This window comes from Onychostruthus taczanowskii, unplaced genomic scaffold, assembly GCF_017590055.1.
Source record: "Onychostruthus taczanowskii isolate IOZ18803 unplaced genomic scaffold, ASM1759005v1 scaffold55, whole genome shotgun sequence".
Taxonomy (NCBI): Eukaryota; Metazoa; Chordata; class Aves; order Passeriformes; family Passeridae; genus Onychostruthus; species Onychostruthus taczanowskii.
Window position 1 is genome coordinate 4,793,288 of NW_024503124.1, and position 22,111 is coordinate 4,815,398.

General features: G+C 53.9%; 1 protein-coding gene across 6 annotated transcripts; it reads left to right on the top strand.

Annotated features, from left to right (window-relative positions):
* The first annotated feature begins 4,420 nt into the window (after window positions 1-4,420).
* Window positions 4,421-21,270, top strand: MERTK (MER proto-oncogene, tyrosine kinase). 6 transcript variants are annotated; one of them, XM_041417222.1, is made up of 19 exons: window positions 4,421-4,537; window positions 8,063-8,411; window positions 8,525-8,628; window positions 8,724-8,897; window positions 10,028-10,114; window positions 10,690-10,805; window positions 12,969-13,152; window positions 13,425-13,576; window positions 15,848-16,001; window positions 16,294-16,447; window positions 17,557-17,642; window positions 17,735-17,830; window positions 18,027-18,107; window positions 18,221-18,313; window positions 18,407-18,525; window positions 18,736-18,845; window positions 18,996-19,155; window positions 19,435-19,571; window positions 20,633-21,270. In XM_041417222.1, exons 1-19 carry the CDS (start codon window positions 4,468-4,470, stop codon window positions 21,105-21,107), a joined length of 2,901 nt encoding a protein of 966 aa, XP_041273156.1. In that variant the 5' UTR covers window positions 4,421-4,467; the 3' UTR covers window positions 21,108-21,270. The 6 variants fall into 6 exon arrangements, with proteins under 6 accessions (XP_041273156.1, XP_041273159.1, XP_041273158.1 ...); XM_041417225.1 differs by having other exon boundaries at window positions 16,327-16,447; XM_041417224.1 differs by having other exon boundaries at window positions 15,851-16,001.
* The last annotated feature ends 841 nt before the right edge of the window (window positions 21,271-22,111 follow it).

The following is a 22,111-nucleotide window of genomic DNA, read 5'->3' on the forward strand; positions in this document are numbered from 1 at the left end:
CCAGTGTCTGAAGGGGCTCCGAAATAAAGGAAGAAAGAATTCTGTGCTGACACTCTCTTTTTGTTGTTATTGTTGTGTCTCCGTGAACTGGAACAAGGGTGTTTGTTCCAGAAAAGCCCTGCCCTACTTCTGCATGGCCCCTTCTCCAGTCACATCTTGTTCATTTCCCTGGTATTTAGGACCAGGGATCCTTGTCTGTTATTCCCTACAATCCCTGTTTGGCTCCATGGCTGTCTGTGTTTGAGGCATGGACATTAGCCCAGAGAATGCCCCGTGCCTGGGAGTGTTCCAGGCCAAGTTGACAGGGCTTGGAGCACACTTGGATAGTGGAAGGTGTCCCTGCCCGTGGCAGGGGGTGACACTGGATTATCTTTAAGGTCCCTTATGACCCAAAACATTCTGGGATTCTGGAATTCTCTGATATGGTGCATAAGAAACTACCTTGTGGGACTGGTGGGGCTTCTGCAGCCGCCCCTGGGCATGGGTACAACACTGTTCCCAACATTCCACGTGCTCGTGACATGGATTAGCATAAATCTGTGTTAGTCTGGGCTCTGCTGACTTATCCCAGCTAAAATCCTGGCTTCTGGCACACAGGAGGGGCTGTTGTGTCTGGAGTGGAGGGAGATTGTGCCATCCCCTCTCCCTCCTGGATGGGAGTTAAGCTTGGGAAAGACCTTTCAGACCATCAAGCCCAACCATCAGCCATCACCACCACCATGGTCACCACTAAACCACGTCCTCAAGTGCCACATCCACTTGGTTTTTTTTAACAATTCCAGGGGTGATGACTCCACCATTTCCCTGGGCAGCCTCTTGCAGTGCTTTACAACCCTTTCTGTTCTCATAGGATTTGTGTCCCATCCAGCCTGGCCTTGGACACTTCCAGGGATGACACAGCCACAGATTTTCTGGACAGCCTGTGCCAGGCCCTCCTCACCCTCCCAAGGAAGAATTTCTTCCCAATATGCCATCTAACCCTCCTCTAAAACCTGTATGGAGTAGCTCGATGGGAACTGAAAGGGAAAATTATTTATTTTCAAGACTTGAATTTCACAATAATCAAAGAAGGGAGAAGCTGTGGATGAATCGAAAACATACTTGAAACTGGGCTTTGGGGTTCTTTGGTTTAAGTTGGGACAGAAGCTCTTCTCAGAAAGGAGAAGCAGGGTGGGAAAAGCCATTGTCCAACCTTTGCTTTTGCAAAGTGATTTGCAGAGCAGGAGAAATTGTTCTGGGAAGAACCAGCTGAGCCAAGGGACAGGATGTGCCCGGTAAGAGCTGCAGTGTGTCCCAGTGCCCAGAGCAGGCACAGCAAGAAAAAGGCGTTTTAGTGGCATCACAAAATGTTCAGTTTTTCCCTGCAGATTGTTTGGGAGCTGCATCCTGTGCCTGGCTTTTAGCACTGAGCACAAACAGGCCAGCTGCCCTCAGCTAAGGATGTGTTGCCAAAGGAGTTTGGCATTTGAAAGAACAGGAGCCCCTGCAAATTGAAATAAAAATAGGCCCAAAGAGGAAGCAGAAATAAAGGAATGATTTAGCAAAATGAAAATAAAAACACAGAAATAGCTGGGGGGAAAAAACCCTCAGCAGACAAAAGCCCACAGGTCTGATTGCCAAGTGCCACTTCTGCTAAACAATCCGATTTCCCAAAGGTTGTGTTGACTCCGAGGTCTCCCAAAAGTCTGGTGAGGAAACAGAGTCAATGCTCTGAAGTGAAATTGCAAAAAAGGGGTCAGACTCAGGCACCTGCATCTCTGGGATCCTGCCAAGGGAGAGCTGAGGATCCCTGCGGAGAGGCATCTTCTGGGACCTCCTCACCCAGGCAGGAGAAGGTGTGAGGATAAGGATCTCTCCCTCTGGTGCAGGACACAGCAAGAAAACATGGACACCTTGCTGGTGTGGATGGGATAACCTTGGATAGCGACTGGTTTAGCTGGTTTAGCTGCTCAGGCAGGCGGTGTTTGTTTCCAGGAAAGGTTGTCCCTCCTTCCTTTGACATCAGTTGCCTTTTTCCTTGTCCTGCTGCCCCAGGAGGTATTCTTAGGGCCAAATGCGCCCTGATTCCCAACCCTGGGCAGTGGGAACAGGGGATGCTGCTTGGGGAGATCTGGTGAGTCAGGGGCCAAAACCCACGAGTGGTTTGTGTGAATACCCCCAGCAAGTGTTGAGTTTGGGCTCTGAGGTTGGAAATCTGTCACCTGCTCCAAAAGAGGCCCCTCCTGGATTCCATAGGCTGTGAGGAGAAGGAGGATGGCAGCGAGGTATCCAAGAGCCAAAGGGGTCAGACTGGCTCCTGCCAGCTGCTTCCAGGCCTTTCCTATCACAAACCTCACCTGAAAGCTTCTCCTCTGATTTCTCCCATCTGACTTCTTCCTCCTTCTGCGTGCACCAGCCTCTTCCTCATGTCAAGGTTGTGCAACAAACTCTCTGGAGCTGGAGCAGAACCCAACCTGCTTCAAAGAAATGACCCAAATCAGGGGATTTTTGGGAGCTGCTGAAATCCTCTTTATGGTCCTGCATGCTCTTGTTTATTTTTTTAATTCCTCTTTTGCACAAACTGCTTCTCTTCCTTACCCCATATTAGTGGGGCGACTGTATCCTGATGCAAGGGCCATTCCCACTCTGCAGCCCACAAAGTCCAAAGGCTTTTCCATTGCTTTGTTCCCAAAAATCGCAAAGCCAGCAGGAGCAGCGAGGAATGCAGCCAGATCAAAGTGCACTCATGTGGCAAAGACTGACCACAAAAGACAGGCATGGGACAAATGTCTGTCCCTGGTCTCGTCCTGCTCCCTGATGCTGGATCCACAGGGAATGTACCCAACATTTGTAGGAAAAGCAGTGCTGCTGGATCTGCATGGAAGTTGCTTCAACTTCTTGGAGCAGTTTTTAGTGAGTTTTCCTTCTCCCCTTTCCTCGGGGCCTCCAACTCCATGAGCCCTTCCTTGGCTGCTGATGGCTTCAAGATGTGGGAAGCTGGGAGGAAAATTCAATCCCTGTCACCAAAGCCTGGGAATGTGCAGTGAATAAGCAGCTTTGCAAGTCAAAGAAGTCTGGGAGTGATTTGTTGGAGTTTTTTTGCTGAGCTTAAGGAGGTTTTTCTTCCCAGATGGAAAAGGCTTCAAAGTGGATTAGGTATGGTTCTATTCTTTGGGAAGAGTGCAGCAGGCAGTGACTTGTGCCACAGGTTCAGGGAGCAGAAAGGTTGGTGCAGAGAAACACCAGTGCCTTTCAGCCACATCATCATGCTGGTTCCCCAAATCCCAGTCTCTTCCCATGGAGGGGGGAACACTCATGGCCTTGATACCTCTTGGTCCCAAATATCCCCATGCAAGGACAGTACTGGGGCAGGGTCTAAATATCCAGAAACTCCCTTGTTTCCTTCCCATGCCACAGGAGTTGTGTTCAGTTTGCCTTGGGTTAACAGCTCATGTTGGTTTCACCTGGGTCTTCTTCCTTTCCTTGGTTTTGTCCTTGTCCCCTCTTGTCCTGCTGGTGTGGGCCGGGTGAGAAGGAGCAGTGCCTTCAGCACAGCATTCCCGTGCTGGACAGGCCAGAGGGCAATGGGGTGACATTCCATAGGGTGAAGTGACTGGTCCTGTGCTTGGGTCACAACAACCCCTTGGAGCACTGCAGGCTGGGAAAGGTCCAAGGTGTGCAGTGGATGAACACAAGCCCAGGTGTGCCCAGGTGTGCCCAGGTGTGCCCAGGTGTGCCCAGGTGCCCAAGGAGGCCAATGGCAGTGGTGTGGCCACAGGACCAGAGCAGTGACGCCCCTGTGTGACCACTGCTGAGGCTCACCTCAAATCCTGGAGGCAATTTTGGGCCCCGTGTGAAAAGAAAGACTTGGAGGCACTGGAGTGTGTCCAGAAATGGGAATCAAGGCGGGGAAGGGTCTGGAGCACTGGGAGCAGCTGGGGGAGCTGGGGGTGGAAGCTCAGCCTGGAGACAAGGAGGTTCAGGGGAGACCTTGTCACTGTCTACAAGTGTCTGAATCATGGAATGGTTTGGGTTGGAAGGACTTTAAAACTTATCCCATTCCCTGCCATGGGCAGGGGCACCTTCTACTAGCCCAAGTTGCTGCAAGCCCCATCCAACTTGGACACTGCCAGGGATGGGGCAGAGGAAGTGAAGTGAAAGTCGGTCTCTGCTCTCCAGGTAACAAGCGACAGGACAAGAGGCGTCTGCCTCAAGCTGTGGCAGGAGACTAAGTTTAGGTTGGACATTGGGAAAATTCCTTCACGGAAAGGACTGTCCAGCCCTGGCACAGCTGCCCAGGGAAATGGTGAATCCCCACCGCGGCGGGGTGTAAAACCCGTGTGGCCCTTGGGGACAGGGCTCAGCGGTGGCCCCGCACCCCTGGGGGAGCGCTCTGGGCCCGGCAGCGCCGGTGCCGCCTCTCCCTCCCCCGCCGGGAGGCGGCCCCGGGGCGGGGCGAGGCGGTGGCGCCGGCGGTGCCGGCGGGCGATGGGCGGCGGGCGCTGGGCGCTGCTCTGGGCGCTGCTGGCGGCCCTGCGCCCGCCCCGTGGAGCGGCCGGTGAGTCCGCAGGGGGCACGGAGGGAACCGGGGACGGCCCCGGGACGGGGGCGGCGAGCGGAGCTTGTCCGGGGAGCGCTTTCCCGGGCCGGGCTGCGGCGGCGGCAGCAGCACGGGCACTGCGCGCCCGCCGAGCGCCCGGTGCGTCCCGGGGAAGAGCTGCGCAGGGATCTCCCGAGGGGATTCTGGCCGCATCGCAACCCGGAGCGGGTCTGGCGGCTCCGGTACACCGGGTTTGGCTGTCCCGGGACACGCAGTCTGGCTGTCCTGCGACACAGGGTTTGGCTGTCCTGGGACACGCGGTTTGGCTGTGCCAGGACACAGCAGCTGGCTGTCCCGGGACACATGGTTTGTCTGTCCTCGGATCCACGGTCTGGCTGTCCCGGGACACAGGATTGTGTTGTTCTGGAACACAGGGTCTGGCTCTTCTGGGACGTGATTTGAATTTCCTGGGACACAGTCTGGCTGTCCCAGGACAAAGCTCTGCCTCTGCAGCGTGGTCCTGCCCCAATACTTCACTGTCTGATGTGCCTGTGCTTGCTGGGGACACCCCGAGAGGCAGGGACCACAAATTGTGGCAGATCAGTCTGGGATTTATCCCATTAGCCATGAGCCAGCTAAGCAGTGATGCTGAGAAAAATGCTCAGGAATCACCACGGTTTGTGGTGCTTTGTAGTGCAGGCAGTTTGGTGGCTTTTCAACTCCATTTGCAGAAAGATATGAGGAGATAAAGTAATTTTTGCACTTTCAAAAATCCTGTGATCGGGGCTTGCCCGACCTTTGGAAGCTGCTGGGGGACCTCAGGGCTGCTGAGGGGTCTCGGAGTTGCTGTGCAGATGGAATTTGGCAGGGAAGGCAGGAATTTGAGTGTTTGCTTTGGGCAGGGAGGAGTTAAAGTCCTGACTGTCACAGCAGGAGCCTGCAGTGAGGGGAACTCTGTGGATGTAACCGGGAATCCTGGGCTGCTTTGTGCAAAAGGTGTTTGAATAAGGAAGATTTCTTTGGATTCAGGTGTAGCCCCGAGGAAAATGAATTTCTTACAATCATAGAATTGTTTGGCTTGTAAAAGATGATTGAGTCCAATGTTGACCCGACACTTCCAGGTCTACCACAGCTCCCAGGGGATGGGAGGTTGGAAACCCCTCAGGCAGGGGCTCCTCAGTCCTCCTGCTCAACAGTGCCTGAGCAGAAGCTGTTGTCAGCAGGTGAATTACTCCCAGCAGTGGGAATTCCAGGGCTAGGGATGCAGCCAGTGTTTTGGCAGACCTGGATGCATCATGACTGCAGTAAAGACCTTGTTGTTTCATTCGCGGGGTGTGCTTATTGTTCTTCATTCCCGATAAAGTATTCCGTCCGATTTTCCTGCTAAAATTCCTCTCTCCAGGGAGAAGGGCACACAGGACCTGTGCAGCAAGATCTGCCTCTGTTGGCCCTGGAGTTTTGCTGCAGTTCCAGGTGTTCCAGGAGAGCAGCAGTGCCCTTGCGAGTGGTTTGATTTCCACGCCAGATTTTGCCTCAGGCCTGGCTGTGGTTAGGACGGGAGCTGCTCCGGCACCCACACAGGCACGCCAGGCTTGCAGCTCCCTGGCTTTAGCCTGGGATTTTAGAGCCAGCCTAACTCCTCTGGACTCAAGCAAGAGCTGTCCTGCCACACAGGGCGAGTGCCTTCCAAACTGCTGTGAGGATATCCCCATCCCAAACTTCTGGGGTACCCAAAGGCAGCGTTGGAGATGAGGAATTCCTGTACTCTCATGAGTCAGAGAGGAAAGTATTTCATTCCCGGGCCAGCAAACACCTCTTCCCACTTAATTAGTGTGAAAACAAGGCTGAGATCCTCCTTGCTCTTTGCCTTTAAGCTTGAAGCAGCCCAGGGAAGCAGAAACCATCCCAGGACACAGCACAAATCCATGTCCTCCCCAGCCAGGGGTCTGTGCCGGGGGAGCTGCTCTGGCCAGAGCCAGAACCCTTCAAATGGAGCATGAAAATAGAAATTGGAGCCTGGATTGTGCCAGGCAGGGAGCGGCTCCAGCCTGAGTGACCTCCGGGAGGAGCAGGGCAGGGAAGGGAATTTGGGGTCGCTGCTTGTTTGCATTTGGCAGATCCTTTGGGAGCTGTGGAGAGGCGGCTGCACATCCATGGCTGTCCCTGCAGCTTTGCAGCAGTCACATGGGCTGTGTTTGTGTTGCTTTGGGAGGCTCAGGGACACAGGTTGGAAAAGCTTGCAGCTCTTTTTGTTTTTTTCTGAAAGGGAAACCCATTGTGCTGCGGGAGAGGCAGGGAGAGCCTCCCCCTTCCCTCTGGACTGAAAAACCCTGCTGGCATTCTGTCCTCAAGCAGCATTTCTTGAGGGTTAAAAATAGGGAGAGATTTAGCAAAGGGATATATCCAACCTCAAAATTGGGCTGTGTTTCTTGGCTCTGTGAAAAACACACCAGGCTCGTGCCCCATTACTCGCAACAGTGATGACGTAGCTTTAAAAACTTGTTGTTTGACGTTTGAGAGCTAAAACCTGCCCAAAAACAAACTCAGCTGAGCTCAGGTTCAATAAAAACCGTGCTTTCTTTATCTTTTGAACTGTGAGTGGTTGTTTGGCTTTTCTTTCTTGGAAAAGGGTATTAATTTAGTTGAAATTCCTGTCTGGCACAATGCCTTTGCTTGCTGAAAGGGAGATTTACCACTCAGCTCGGGATTGCTGATGGCTGGGAAAGCCTCAGGAAGCTCAGAAATGGTCCAGGAAAACCAGCCTCCACGTGGTGGATCCCCTAGATCTGATCTCAAAAATAGACACATTTTTGGAAGAGAATTGCTTTAAGTGGAGCTGCTGTTTGTCTCAGCCATGGCTGGTGGGAAGTGCTGGGAGGGAGGAGGAAAATGCCATTTGGTGACTTGGAGGTGGGGGTATGAAGTCCTCAAAAAGAGCTTTCCCTTGGGAAAAAAACGTGGGAGAAGACCCTGGGAGAGCAACACTGAACGGCAGCTGGCTCCTATACACTGTCCAAAGGCATTTCTTCTTCTGTCTGCAGCTCTTTTCCTGGGAGAGGCAGTGAGTGGAGGCACTTAGCAAAAGTTGACTCAGAGCATGTCCTGCTCTCCCTGTCCTGGGAAGGGACAGGCTCTTGGCAGAGCTTAAAATCAGCAAAATTCCAGCCGGGAGCTCTTCCTCTGCCCCAGCTGAAAATGCTTCAGATGAGGCCCTGCAAAGGGTTTGCTGGAGTAAAGTCCCAAATTCCTGCTGCCCAGGGATCCTTTTATATTCCAGTCCCGGGGGTGTAATGCAGCAGGAATAGCTCCTGCCTCTCCTCTTCCCAAAGAAACGTGGCTGAGTGTTTTCTTTAGCTTGAGCTGCTCCTGTTTGTTTTAAAAACGACTTTTTTAGAGGTGCTGCCTGTACAGAATCCTGGGATGACATTTTGGGAAATGGAAATGAGCTGCCTTTAATTATTCCTGGAAGCAGTGGGGTTGTTTTGCTGCGAGGTCTCCCAAACTTGCTGGTGGTGGTGACAAACCACAGGTGTTCCCTTGCAGAGGATGCTGATGGGGAAGGAGGTGTGAGGCCATTCCTGTTGGCACATTCCCGGCGTTCCCAGCGGAGCCTGCTCGGGCAGTGGCCCCAGCGGAGCACCAGGGAGGAGCCCCCAGGCAGCTCTGTTGGACAGCTCAGATTCAACCCCACGGTGCGACACGTGCTCATCAACGAGCACAAGGACGTCACCTTCAACTGCTCCATCCGAGTGCCTCAGGAGCTGCTCCGGGCCGATGCCCCGGGAATTTCCCTCTGGAAGGACGGGAGGGAGCTGCACGTGCTGGATCGCATCGCCAGCAGCCACTTTGAGATCCCCGATGAGGAGGAGGTGGCCATGACCTCCACCTTCAGGTGAGTGCTCCAGGTGGCCTTCTGGAGCAGGTGGGAATGAGGGATGCCCTGAGGGCTGGCTCCCAGGGAAGATGGGAAGCCACAAGCCCTGAGGTGGTGTCCGTTCCGTCCGGCAGCATCCTCGGTGCCCAGCGCTCGGATAACGGCTCCTACGTCTGCAAACTCAACATCTCCGGCGTGGAGGTGGTGTCTGATCCCATCCTGGTGCTGCTGGAAGGTGAGCTGGAGCAGCTGTGGAGTTGTGTCCTGGCTGAGTGACCAGGAGCTGGGAGCCAGAAATGAGGAATCCTTTGCTTCCCTGTGTCCGTGCAGGTCTCCCTCACTTCATCCGTCAGCCCGAGCAGCTGAATGTCACCAGGAACAGCCCCTTCAACCTGACGTGCCAGGCTGTGGGACCTCCAGAGCCTGTGGAGATCTACTGGTTCCAGAACAACATCCAGGTCAACCAGAAACCCCACATCTCCCCGTCGGTCCTGACTGTGCCAGGTGAGCTGGGAGTGGCCCTGCCATTCCTGCTGGGAATGTGCCTTGTGCTGTCCCAGAGCTGCTCCCTGCCGGGAGGGGCTGTTCCTGTGCCATGCACAGTCCTGGGGCAGGAAGCCCCATCCAAACTCCTCTGGCTGCTGCCAGAAATCCCTTCCCTGGAGGAGGCAGGGTACTCAACCAACTCTTTCCTGAGCAAGCAGCAGATTTTTCCGCCAGCCTCTGGCTGTGCCAACAGGAACCTGGCTGCTCTCCTGGGCTGCTGGAGTGTTGGTCACCACTTTGTGTCTCTGGAAGAGTTTGGGATGCCCCCTGTGCTGTGTGTCCATGACAGCTGGTGGGACACAGGGAGAAAAATCCTTGGTGTCCCATAAACCCCCATTCTGGTTTTGCTGCAGAGGAAAAGATGGGGTATTTCTTGCTTTGCTCATGAGGAGGAGGCTGATGGTTAATTAAGAGCTGGGCTATAATTGCCCAGTCTTGGCATCCAGCGGCAGGCGGCCTTTAAAAGGCAGTGAAAGCCGGAAGAAGTGACTCATTCCTCTTGGATGTCCTCGCATCCGCCTGGCACCCGCTAGGCTGGGTCATTGGAGCAGAGCTTCTCCTGGCCCAGGAGGCCTGGCACCCTGAGGCACTGCTGGGATGAGCCAACACTCCCCACGTCCACCTTGGCGTGGGACAGGCATCCCAAGCCCAGGGTCACCTCACCCAGGCTGGGAGAATCCGCCCTCGGGTATTTCCAGTGGTCCTTCTCTGCCATCAGCTGGGGGATTTGAGCAATCCTTGACCAGCACTAAATCATCTGACCAGGCCGTGGCAGGGGCTCTTCTGCTTTCTGCCTTTCCCCTTTTGGAGGGAAAACAACCCCTTCCTCAGGAGCTTGTGCAAGGGCTCCGTAGGGACATCCCGTCCCTGCTGTGCCGGATCCGGCAGGGATGGCACACACGTGTGCCCCCGGTGTGGGAGTGGGGCAGCTGGAGCCTGGGGTCACCCCCAGGCACTGGCAGAAAAGTATCACAGAGGGAAGTGAAAACAGGCTAAGAAGGAAACCTTGAGTGTTTGCTGGTGGGGAGCTGGTTGAGATTGGGATGGCTTTGGGATATCCAGGGAACAGGGCTGTGTTTTCCCGGCAGGACTCAACAAGCCGGCGCTGTTCAGCTGCGAGGCCCACAACAGCAAAGGCCTGACTGCATCCAGCCCGGGCCAGGTCAACATCAAAGGTCAGCTCCCATTCCCTGCTAAACCCCTGTGTCCAACACATCCCAGCACTCATCCTTCACAAGCTGAGGGAGATCCTGGCTTCAATCCTGTAATTAAAATCCAGCGGGATCTGGTTGTAACGTGGTCATCCACGTTTGGTCTTCCCAGTACTGGGATAGGGGAGGGAGCACCAAAATCTAAATTTGAAAGCAAAAGTGTCAGTTTCAAAGCGGGATTCGGAAGGGCTGCATCGTTCCTTTCCTTCCTTCATAACTAGGGCGGTGCTCCATAGGAATTTTCCATAGGAAACAGTGGAAATTGCTGACATTCCTGATGGGAGCCGCTCTAGCAGCATGAGGAAGGTGTTCCCCAAAATAAGTCATGGTCTTTAAGCTGCCCAGAGTGGTCACAAATATAGAAATGGCCAAAATAGTTCTGAAAGTGACATTTTTGTGCTTCCCTATCCGGTGGTCCAGCACATCCGCAGAATTCGGATGTGGGGTCACACACTGAGCCCTGGGAGCTCCAGGGAAAAGCCACTGTGCCAGGTTTGTGTTTAGGCTTCCAGCTGACTGCCCTTGGCTTCTCCCTGCAGGAATTCCATCGGCTCCCGTCAGTGTGCAGGTCCTCAACAGGACAGCCCATGGAATCAGGATATCCTGGGTGCCGGGCTTTGATGCCTTCTCTGCCTTGAACAACTGCAGTGTCCAGGTAAGCATCCAGAATTCCCATATCCCTGCAACTCCCCCACACGGATGCTCTGACACAGGTGGAAGTTGGTGGGTGGCATGAGCTGCACAGATTTCACGGAATCCTGGAATGGTTTGGGTTGGAAGGACCTTAAAGATCATCCAGTTCCAACTCCCGTCCAACACCTTCCACTATCCCAGGTTGCTCCAACCCGGCCTTGGGCACTTCCAGGGATGGGGCAGCAACAGCCTCTCTGGGCAGCTTGTGCCACGGACTCACAGGGAATATTTTCTTCCCAATATCCCATCTGTCCCTGCCCTCTGGCAGTGGGAAGTCGTTCTCCCTTGTCCTGTCACTCCAGTCCCTCTCTGGCTCTCTTGGAACCCCTTTCCATTAGGCAACACAGTCAGGTTGTCATGTATTTTATGGACCTGGTCAAACCCTTCCCAACCAAGCAGCATTCCCAAAGTCAGGGTTTGGAGGGGCAGGTTTCCCTCAGCTCCCCACTCCTAGGAAGGAGCTGAGGGATTGCCTGTATCCTGGAGAACTCAGGGAATGCCATCTCCATGGGTAGAGCCTGCAGGCATTTTCCACCTGCTGCACGTGGCTGGCTTTGCCAGTCCAAGCCCATCTTGCTGTCTCATGGATATGATTTTTATCCTGGAAAATCTCCTCTCCAGCTGGGATAACACGTGGAGAGAGGAGACCTTTGAAGCCAGGTAAAAGTGAAAGGAATTTCAGGGAAGAAAGGTACCAGGGCTAATATTAGCACCATGTCCTGCTGCTGCCTTTCAGCCGGAGCTTGGGAAGAGGGGTGGAGAGCCAAGGAATTTCCTATGACTTAACATTCATGGTCTGTCTGTAGGAAATAGCCTTTGAAAGTGGAAAACAGGAGAGGGTTTCTGGCAAAAACACAGCAGTGACTCAGCCCTTTTGCTGCTGTCCCCTTGGATAATCCCCGGGCCCATTGAGCCAGTGACTCATTCCCGAGGGCTGCAGCTGGCCCACCTGTCAATTCCAACTGTTGCAGTTTGCAAACATCCTGATTTCCTTCCAAAATCCATGGATTTGATGGGTTATTCTCAGAAGACAATTGAGGATCAGGCTGGTCCCGGAAGCGTTGTGTGTGTTCCTCTGGTCACTGCTCACCTCCCTCAGAGCATCTTGTGACAGCTTGGGGATGGAAGTGGCATTCCCTGACTTTTTCAGGAGACAGGCAACCCCTCAGCTCCTTCCCATTATTTGTAAAGAATGGGGAGCTGAGGGAAACCTGCCCCTCCAAATCCTGACTTTGGGAATGCTGCTTGGCTGGGAAGTGTGTGACCAGGACAGATGTGTGACCAGGACAGGTGTGTGGCTGCAGCAACCCCAGGCTTGCAGAGTTTTCCAGAGAATTGCTTGGAGCATTTCTGGGAATTTCTCCATGAAAACCTGAGGATGAAGGCTGTTCCTTTATATTCTGGCTGTAAAACAGATGCTGAGACCATCCTGGGATACCATGGGGGGGCTCTTTTGATTGAGCACAAGGATAGGTGTCCTGCCATCCCAAAACCATGGATGGAGGTTTTTCAGAGGAGTGCATGGCCCTGGGCATGTGGGTTGGGTTGTCCTTGTTCTTGCTCTCCCCTCTTTCCGCCCTCTTTCCCAATCCAGGTAGTACTTCCCACAAAATGAGATGTTTCCTGGAAAGCTGCAGTGGCTCTGTGGGCAGCTCCATGGGGACTCCACATCCATAAATTTGTCTCTGTGAAAAGCAGGACTTGTTTTTGGGATGTTGAATTCATCCATGCTGCTAAATGTGACAAGGATTGGGATTAGTCCCGTTACATCCCATGGAGATAAATCCTGTTTTCCAGTGATGTGCCACACAAAAAAGGAGCTTTATTTTGTTTATTTGGGATGTTCTGCCTGGTTGTTTTATTCAGGGCTCCTTTTTTTCCATGCCACAAGAAACAGCAAATTATCCCTCCCTCCTTCCCAACATCCCTGGAATGTTCCCAGCTCCACACGTGCTGGAGCCATCTCCCTGTGCCCTGTGAATGTCCTGCCATGAGCTTTCCCTGCAGGAGCTTTTCCCTGCAGAGTTCAAATGGGAGGCAGGGCTCTGGATCCTGTTTTCCAACATCTCTCCCTGCAGGTTGTTGCTGACTAATCCCTGTTTGTGGACTGATTTTCCAATTAAAGGTCAAGGAAGTTGTTCCAAGAGGCAACCTCTCCCTTCAGCCCTTCCACACCTCGGTGCCTCCCCACGTGTATCACATCCAGCAGCTGGAGCCCATGGAAGAGTACAACATCCGTGTTTCCTGCGGGAATGAGGTTGGCTGGTCGGCATTCAGCCCCTGGATAACGGCCAGCACCACGGAGGGAGGTAGGAAATGGGGAGTGAGCACTGAGAAGGGTTTCCCTGCCTCAGTCCCTCTGGAGGAGAGGCACCTCTGGAGTCCTGGTTGCTCCCAGGGTGGGAAAGGAAACTTCCCCCTTTTTCATGGGCTTTCAATGAACTCCAGCTCATTTTCCATAAGATTCCCACATCTCTGCACACCTTCTCCCAGCTTCCCTCATCTCCTTTCCCATGGATTCCCACATCTCTGCACCCCTTCTCCCAGCTTCCCTCATCTCCTTTCCCATGGATTCCCACAGCTCCGACCACGCCGCCGCTGAACATCACGGTGTCCTTCAATGAATCCAGCTCCTCGCTGGAGATCCACTGGGTGAAGCCACCCCTGGAGAGGATCCACGGGGAGCTCCAGGGCTACCACATCTGGTACAGGTGGCACAACTCCGAGGGCATGGTGAGTCACCAGGGAATGGGGAAGAATGGCTAAATCCTGGAAAAATTCCCAGCAGGCATGTCCAGATGGGTTTTGGTGCTTCCACAGGTTCTTTTGGAGCTCATTTCTCTGCTGTTTTGGGCTTTCATGTGGGCTTCAAACCACTCCTGGCCTTGCATTCCTTGGATTTTGATCTGTTCCTTACTCAGATGGGATTTATCCCTTCCTTAACCCACAGCACAGAATTTCAGAGCTCGAGGAACTCTTTGGCCAAAGGCCTCTCTGTGAGTGTGATTCAGGCATGAAATCACCTGGCACACCCTACTTGCCTTTTCTAGGATTTGGGAAGCAGCTGCAGGAATTTGCTAGGGCAAGGTTGGCCTGGGCTCTGGGCAAAAGATCCCATCCAGAGCCTGTGGATAACAGCAGGAATGGATCCAGCTGTGGTTTGGGTTCCTCCGTGCCAGGCTGGCAGAGTGACCCCAGCTGGAAACAGTGACTCATCCCCTTTTTTTGTTGGATGCTGCACTTTCTGTTCTCCTTTTGCTCCCCCATATAGATCCAGCCTGAATGAAGCCAGGGAAACAAAATCATGGTCTTGTGACTCGGAAAAAAAGTGCTGACAGGAGCTGTCTCTCTCCAGCAAAAGGCCAAACCCAGGCCTTGCCCTTTAAGCCGTGAGAGATTTATTGTTGCTGTTGTTGTTTGTTAGTTTTTGTCCATTTTTCCAGCTTATGGAGTGAAATTTTTTCCAGTTCTCAATTTTTCCATTAGTCTGAGACACGAGAGTGGAGTTCTGCCTCCTCAAAAAGCTCCTTCTAAGGTTGGACTCCATAATCTTAGAGGTCTTTTCCAACCTAAATGATTCTGTGTGTATGATTCCATGAAATAAAGTTTCTGAGTTGTGGCCCTGCACCGGCTAAATCTGGACTGCCCCAAAATAACCACCAGTTTTTGCAGGATAAAGTCAGAAAGAAGCCGGATTTTGGTGTCACAGGGCCACCTGCAGGCCTCTCAACAACCAGAAAACTCCCAAAAGTTGTTTTTTTTTCCTCCTTAGCCAGCAGTCCTTGTTGGAGCCAAGGCTGCCTGAGTTGGGACAGGAAGAAATTCCTCAACTACCACAAAGCTCATAAAATCCCATTAAAATTGGCAGGTCATCCCTGCTTTGTGCTCATGATCTGGGTCTGTCCTCAGATGATACAGCAGAGCCCTTTAGGACAGGGAAAGATCCCAGTTTTAGGCTGGTGGTAGGGAAAGGATCCCATGTGAATACGAGGAGGTGGAAGGCAGGAATGTGGGAGCAGAGGTGACAACAGGTCCCAGCTCCTGCTGCTGCCAGTAGGTGCTCACACATTCCCAGGCCCTGGGTGTTTCACATCTGTTTCCGTGGCTTTTTTGGGACAGGGAACAGAAACTGGTTCCATCTGAGAAGCTCTGAATCCCTCTCCTCATCTCTCTCCTTTCCCACTGATCCCCCTCAGCTCCTTTTCCTCACCCACTGATCCCCCTCAGCTCCATTCCCTGTCCTCATCCCTCTCAGCTCCTGCTCTTTTTTTGTGGGATGTTCAGGAGCCAGGCACTGCTGGGCACAGCAGCCTGCCAGATGTTTTGGCTGCAGCTGGGCAGCTGTTTTGCAGTTGGAAATCGGCAGGGAGCAGCAGCAGCACTTTCTCAGCTGGAAACAACCAGGAAAGGGTGGAATTTGCAGGGAAAGGCTCCGATGTTTTTACCAAGCCACGCTGCCTCCTGCCATGGTACCAGCCAAGGAAATACATAAAAATATACATAAAAATATATAAAATACACGGGACTATAATTAGCTGGACACAAAAGCCACAGAAGGAGTGGTTTTTGAGCTCAGGATCTACTTCCAGAGCACTTGGACAATCCTACCAGGAGCACATGGATCCATGGGTGCTGAGGCTCACAGGGCTCCAGTGGCCAAACTGGCCACAACGAAGGCTGAGGGTCACAATCCATGTCACCAGAGCCTTTCCCTTCCTTGCCAGATCCTTCCCTGCCTCTTTTCTGGCTCTGGCTGCTGCTGTTGTAAGGCAGAGAGGGCCAGGAATGCTGGGATTGAACGGGAAGCACTGCTCAGCTCCGTTCCCGATCCCATCTGGCCCTTGCACACAGGGCCATTCTTCTCTCTAAATAGCCGGGTGCTGCACTTCCTCTGAGCTGGGAAAGCAAAGCAGCTCCAAAGGTTGCCAAGGGGACAGTTCTCAGTAAATCCCCAGGTTTCCCTGCCTTCCCCAGCCCAGGATTTTCTTCCCTTCCTCTCTCCAGCAGATCGTCTCCGACGAGGTCCGGCTGAACGGCAGCGTGGCCGTGCTGCCCGTGGTGGCCACCAACGCCACCTGCTCCATCCGTGTGGCCGCTGTCACCAAGGGGGGAGTGGGACCTTTCAGCATTCCCGTGGAGATCTTCATCCCTGCCAGTGGTAAGGAGGTGCAGAGCTGGATGTTGGGAATAGCCCAGGGCGTGCTTTCCATGAGGCCGTTTGGCATCACTCCTTCAGATGCTTTCCCTGTCAGACAAGGATCCTGATTTGGGAGCAGGAAAACCTCATTCCTCATTCCCTTTTTTCCTCATTCCCTTTTTATCTCATTCCCTTTTTTCCTCATTCCCTAATCCTTTGGGCTCTGCTGAAAACCCCTGGGAATTCCTGCCCCAAGCCTCAGGTGCTGCAGGCTGACTCTTTCACCGGCTCCATTAACAGGATGTTTTCTTAGGATTAATAACCTCAGCCCCCTCTTCGACTCCAGCCTCCGGGAATGCCGACTCCTTTGTCATAGCCCTGGGATTTATCTGCGGGACAATTGCCGTCGGAGTCATCCTCTGCTTGTCCGTGGTCATCCAGAAACGATGTGTGGAGACAAAATATGGGTAAGGGGATGGAAAACAGGGTGGCTCCCAAGGGGTGGGGGCCAGCAGCCCATGCTGGATTTGGGGACAAGGATTCTGTCTCCAGGACTGATGTTGTTACCACAAATGACATTTTTTGTGCCTGTGGTGAGGGACTAAGTGGGTTTTTCCTTCCCCTCCCTTCCTTAGCTCAGCAGTTCACCTTTTGCTCACTATTCCTATTTTTAAAGGGAAGTGAACTTGTGCAATTTGGTGGGGGAGGTGTTTTGGCATGGAAACGAGAGAGCAGAGGGTGTCACTGGTCACCAGAGGGTGACCTGGACCCAAGGGAACAGCTGGAGCTGTATCAGGAGAGGTTAGGCTGCATTTTAGGAAATGATCCTTCCCCCAGAAGGAACTGAACAGGCTCCCCAGGGAATGGTCACAGCTCCAAGCCTGCCAGAGCTCCAGGAGCATTTGGACAACGCTCCCAGGGATGCACTGGGTGGGATTGTTGGGGTCTCTGTGCAGGGCCAGGAGCTGGACTGGATGATCCTCGTGGGTTCCTTTCAACTCCATGATTCTATGATCCCATAATATCCCATGTCCTGGAGAAACCCTCCTGCCTCATCCCACGCCCGGGTTCAATGGCCCAGCATTGTTTAAAAACACAGACAAAGGGCTGTTTTCTCCTGCAGTAACCCAGCACTCCTCACTCATCCTCGTGACTTCCCAAGTGGTGTTTAACTGCCCCGTGCTCCCAGTTTGGAAACTGGTACCGAGTAAGGATCCCTTTCCTAACTGGTTATTGTCACTCTTTCCCTGCTTTCCCAGTTCTGGAGCATCCTGCCCTGGTTTTGCATGCCAGAGCTGGACTCTGCAGGGCTCCAACAGTATTCCTGCTCCTTGAGTAAGAAATGAGTATCCTATTTCCTCCCCAAAAGCTCCGTGACTCACTCCTTGATGGTTCAGTGGTGTTTGTGGAGCTGTTGTTTTGCTCAGATGTTGCAGGCGATGGTGCTGATCCAGGAAAAAGGAAATAGAACATGCATTTCCCCTTTTCCTATGCATCCCCTGGGCTCCTGCCCCTGCCATGCTGATTCCTTCATCCATCTGAAGCAGCCACAGCAGATGTGTTTGTGTTCCCTTAGGAATGCTTTCAGCAGGAACAACTCTGAGCTGGCAGTGAACTACACAGCCAAGAAGTCCTACTGTCGGAGAGCTGTGGAACTGACCCGTAAGGATACGTTTTTATCCCTCTGGAAGGAGCTGGAAGGGGAAATGGCAGCAGGTGGGAGGTGCCTGAGCTCCTGTTCCCCTCTCTTGCAGTGGGAAGCCTGGGTGTCAGCAGGGAGCTGCAGCAGAAGCTGCAGGATGTTGTCGTGGACAGAAACGCCCTGAGCCTGGGAAAGGTCCTGGGAGAGGGTGAGTAAAATTCATCTCATTCCAACCTTGTGCCATGGGCAGGGAACCTTGCACGAGCCCAGCTTGTCCTCCTTCTGTCACTGATGAGGAGCAAGCCTTTTGGCTCCATCTTGGAGCATTCCAGATCTTAGGGGTCTGGTGATGTCCTGAAAGGTGGTGCTTTGGATAAAGGGGTTCCTTCTTTCCTGTGGTGCAGGGGAGTTTGGATCCGTGATGGAGGGACGGCTCAGCCAGCCCGAAGGGCCCCCACAGAAGGTGGCTGTGAAGACCATGAAGTGTAAGTTGTCTCTCTGCCCCACTGGATACCAACATTCCCAGTACCTCTCTCAGGAACAGCATCCTGACACCATTTTGGTGTTCTAAAGCTCTGTCTTTCTCTTTGCTTCCCAGTGGATAACTTTTCCCAAAGGGAGATAGAAGAGTTTCTCAGTGAAGCAGCGTGCATGAAGGACTTTGACCATCCCAATGTCATCAAGCTCCTCGGTATGGGCTGTCCATTCCCACCCTCCAGCTGGGATTTGGGTGGACCTGGATCCCTTTTCCCAGGGCACTGTGTGAGTTGTCCATGTTTCCCAGGGGTGTGCATCGAGCTGAGCTCCCTGCAAGTGCCCAAGCCCATGGTGATCCTGCCGTTCATGAAGTACGGAGACCTGCACAGCTTCCTGCTCCGCTCCCGGCTGGAAATGGCCCCCCAGGTAGGGAGCTCCAGGAGCAGAGGAGTGGGATGGGATTGAGGTGGGAACGGAACCCCCCTCAGCAGCTCCTGCAGGCTCGTGGGTCAATGAATGGCAGGGTCTGAGGGATGAGAGCTCATCTGCTGCCATTGGCTCATCCATTGGGATGGCAGCACTGGATAGGGAAGCCTTTTGGATCAACACTGTGTAACCCCCACCTTCCCTCCCCAGTTTGTGCCCCTGCAGACCCTGGTGAAGTTCATGGTGGACATTGCCCTGGGCATGGAATACCTGAGCAGTCGGAACTTCCTCCACAGGGACTTGGCAGCTCGAAACTGCATGTGAGTGTTTTCCTCTGCTCCGTCCCACGGAATGAACCTTGTGGATTTACAGCACAACTCTGCTCCTTTCAATAAAAGTTCTCTTGGTTTTGAGACCCAGAGCTCAGCCTGGGGTTTGTGTGCTCAGCCCTGATCCCTGTTTGCCCCCAGGCTGCGGGATGACATGACGGTGTGCGTGGCAGACTTCGGGCTCTCCAAGAAGATCTACAGCGGGGATTACTATCGGCAGGGCCGCATCGCCAAGATGCCGGTCAAGTGGATCGCCCTCGAGTCCCTGGCTGACCGTGTCTACACCACCAAGAGTGACGTGGTAGGTCCCTGTGCCTGGAGGGACAGCCCCCCGTGCTGCTGTTGGTGTCATTCCCTGGAAGTGCAGGAGGCTGTCGGAGCCCTTCTGCCGCTGGCGCAGTCGGTTCCTTGAGTGGGCCCCTCGCCTCTCTCCTGGTCATTCCCAGTTTTGGGAGCACCACAGCTCTGCTCGCTTTCCCTTGGATGCCAGGCAGTGACCTTTCCCCATGAAAAGGTTCATTCCATTCATTCTTCCTGGAAGTGTCCCTTCAGCCTTGGCCTTTTCCCTTTGTGCTGGCAGTGGGCATTTGGCGTCACCATGTGGGAGATCGCCACGCGCGGGATGACGCCGTACCCAGGGGTGCAGAACCACGAAATCTACGAGTACCTCTTCCATGGGCAGCGCCTGAAGAAGCCCGAGGATTGCCTGGATGAGCTGTGAGTCCTGGGATCCCAGCTGGGAAAATGGATTTTCCTAGGAACAAACCCCTTAATGTTTGCACAGCGTGCCTAAGGAAAGCTGGATCCTGGAGCAGAGCATGTGTCAGCATCTGCTGAACTCCAGGCAAAAATCCCAGCTATTATCCTTAGGGGAAGCAATGGGTTTGTAGGGCTGGCAAGGTCACCAGGAGCAGTCAGTGAAGGGACATTTTAGTATTTTATTTCTTTATTTTTGGATTTGTTTTGGCAAAAAAGGTCCTGGATGGTGATGCTCCTCCTCTGTTCCACAAAACTCCCTCTAGGTCCCTTCCTTGCCTCAAATCTATAAATCTGTGTCCCCCTGGAAAGAGAAATTGCAGAATACACAAACCTTTGGATTTCTGAGCAGCTCAGCAAAGGACTTTCTCCCAAGCTTCTTTCCAGAGTTTTTCTCCAGTGCTGTTAGAGCTGAAAATATTTAACCCCCCATGGCTGAGAGCTTTGAATCCCAACTGGATAAACAGAGTTGTACATTTCCTAAAAGGCTCCTCTCCACTGCCTGTTCCTGAAGGAAGCAGTGCAGGAACCTCTAAGAATCCAGCCTGCTGGAGGGCAGAGAGGCTGGCAGGGACATGCTGGGAGCTTCCAGGGCTCCCTGACATCCAGCCTGGGAGCAGGCACCTGCCAAGGGAAGGACTGGGCATCTCACACACAGAGCTGGGATGTTCCCAGGAAACAGATCCCAGGGCTGCGCTGGAAGAGACTTCTCACACTTCTAACAGCAGCCTGAGCAGAGGGAGTTGGTTTCTCTTTGATTTAATGGGAATTTCAAGGCTTGCCCAGCTTGGAGGAAAACTGGGTCCCCATACCTCCCCTAATCCAGAGGAGTGCAGGCTGCCCAGAGAATCTGTGGCTGCTCCATCCCTGGAAGTGTTCAAAGACAGCTACCTGGGATGGTGGAAGGGGCCCCTGCCCATGCTAGCAGGGTGGGACTGGATGAGCTTCAAGGTCCCTTCCAAACCAAACCATTCTGGGATGCTGGGATCCTCTGTTAACCACACTCCTCTCCCAACTTCCAGGTATGAAATAATGTCTGAGTGCTGGAGAGCCGACCCTGCCACTCGCCCCACCTTCTCCCAGCTCAAAGTCCAGCTGGAGAAGCTGCTGGAAAACCTGCCCAGCGCCAAGGCATGCGGGGACATCATCTACATCAACACCGGCCTTCCCGAGCAGAGCCCGGACTCCACGCAGGATTCCGGCTTCCCGCAAGTGGACTCGGATTTGGACGCCGGGGAGGCGTCGGAGCCCGGCTCCCCCGGCGCGGAGGCGGCGCTGGTGGCTGTGGATGTGCATCCCAGCGAGCCGTGGGACGCCAGGTACATTGTGGAGGAGCAGCTCGCTGGCCCCGTGGAGGAGCCCTATGTGCCACTGCTTCCCTGCCAGGCCTTGGAACCGGGGAGCCGATGGAGCCAGGCCAGCACTTTGCCGGCGTCGGAGCGGCCGCGTGCCGGGAGCTGCGGGGAGGACTCGGAAGTGCCGCTGGGAATGGTGTGAGGGGCACCACAGCAAGGACACAGAGGGAATATTTTAATAAACAGTCGTCTCTTTTATTTATTATCTCCTGCACGGTTTTCCTGGTGGAGGCTGGCTCTCCCCAGGAGCTTTTTCCTGGGCTGAAGTCCCAGGGGTTTGGAATTAACAGTGGAATTATTTTGCTGTAATTATTCATCTTCTCCAGAAGGAGCAGAGCAGGGTGGGGTGGATGGTGCTGAGGGGCAGGTGGCCTTGCAGGGCCTGGTGTTTTCCCCCTTTTCCATCACGTGTTAAGGTTTGTGGGATGGGCATCCCCCTGGATGATGAGTGCTCCAGCTCTACAGAGTGCTGGGGGATTTCACACTGCAAGAGATCCCCATGGAAAACAGCAATGGGAGCCCCAGTGGGAACAGTGGGTGCTCCCACATTCCCTTCTCCCTGATGGGTTTCCTTCCATCCCATCTGCATCCTAAGGAACCATTGCTCCTGCTGCAACCAGGGAGACAGGAGCCTGAGGGGGTCCTGGGAGGGCAGGAGGCCTCCAGACATGGCCTGGCCCTGCCCTTCTGCTCCTTCTCCTTTTGGGGGGAATTCTGCTTCTTCCATAGCTGGGGCTGCTCGGCAGCAACCAGAAACGGACCCAGCACCTCTTGCCTTTCCTTGGGGGAGACCGGGCTGGAAATGGGGGGACCCGGCTGGGGAGGGGGTGCAGCAGTTGGAGAAGGGGGTACCGAACTGGGGGCGGGGGTTGCAGGAGCTGGGGAAGGCATTTTGGGACTGGGGAAAGGGATGCAGTGTGCAGTGACTGAGATGGGGTGCAGTCGCTGGAAAACGGGGAGCCGAGCTGGGGAGGGGGCGCAGGGCTGGGAAAGGGTTTCCCTGCCGGGCCCGGGTTGTCCCGTCCCCGCCGGAGCCGGGGGGCTGACAGGGGCTCCTGCACGGTGCCCGCTCTCGGCAGCACCAGAAACAGCTTTCCTGGGGGAAAAGCCACCCTCCCGCGCCCCATCCGCCGGGGATGGATGCCC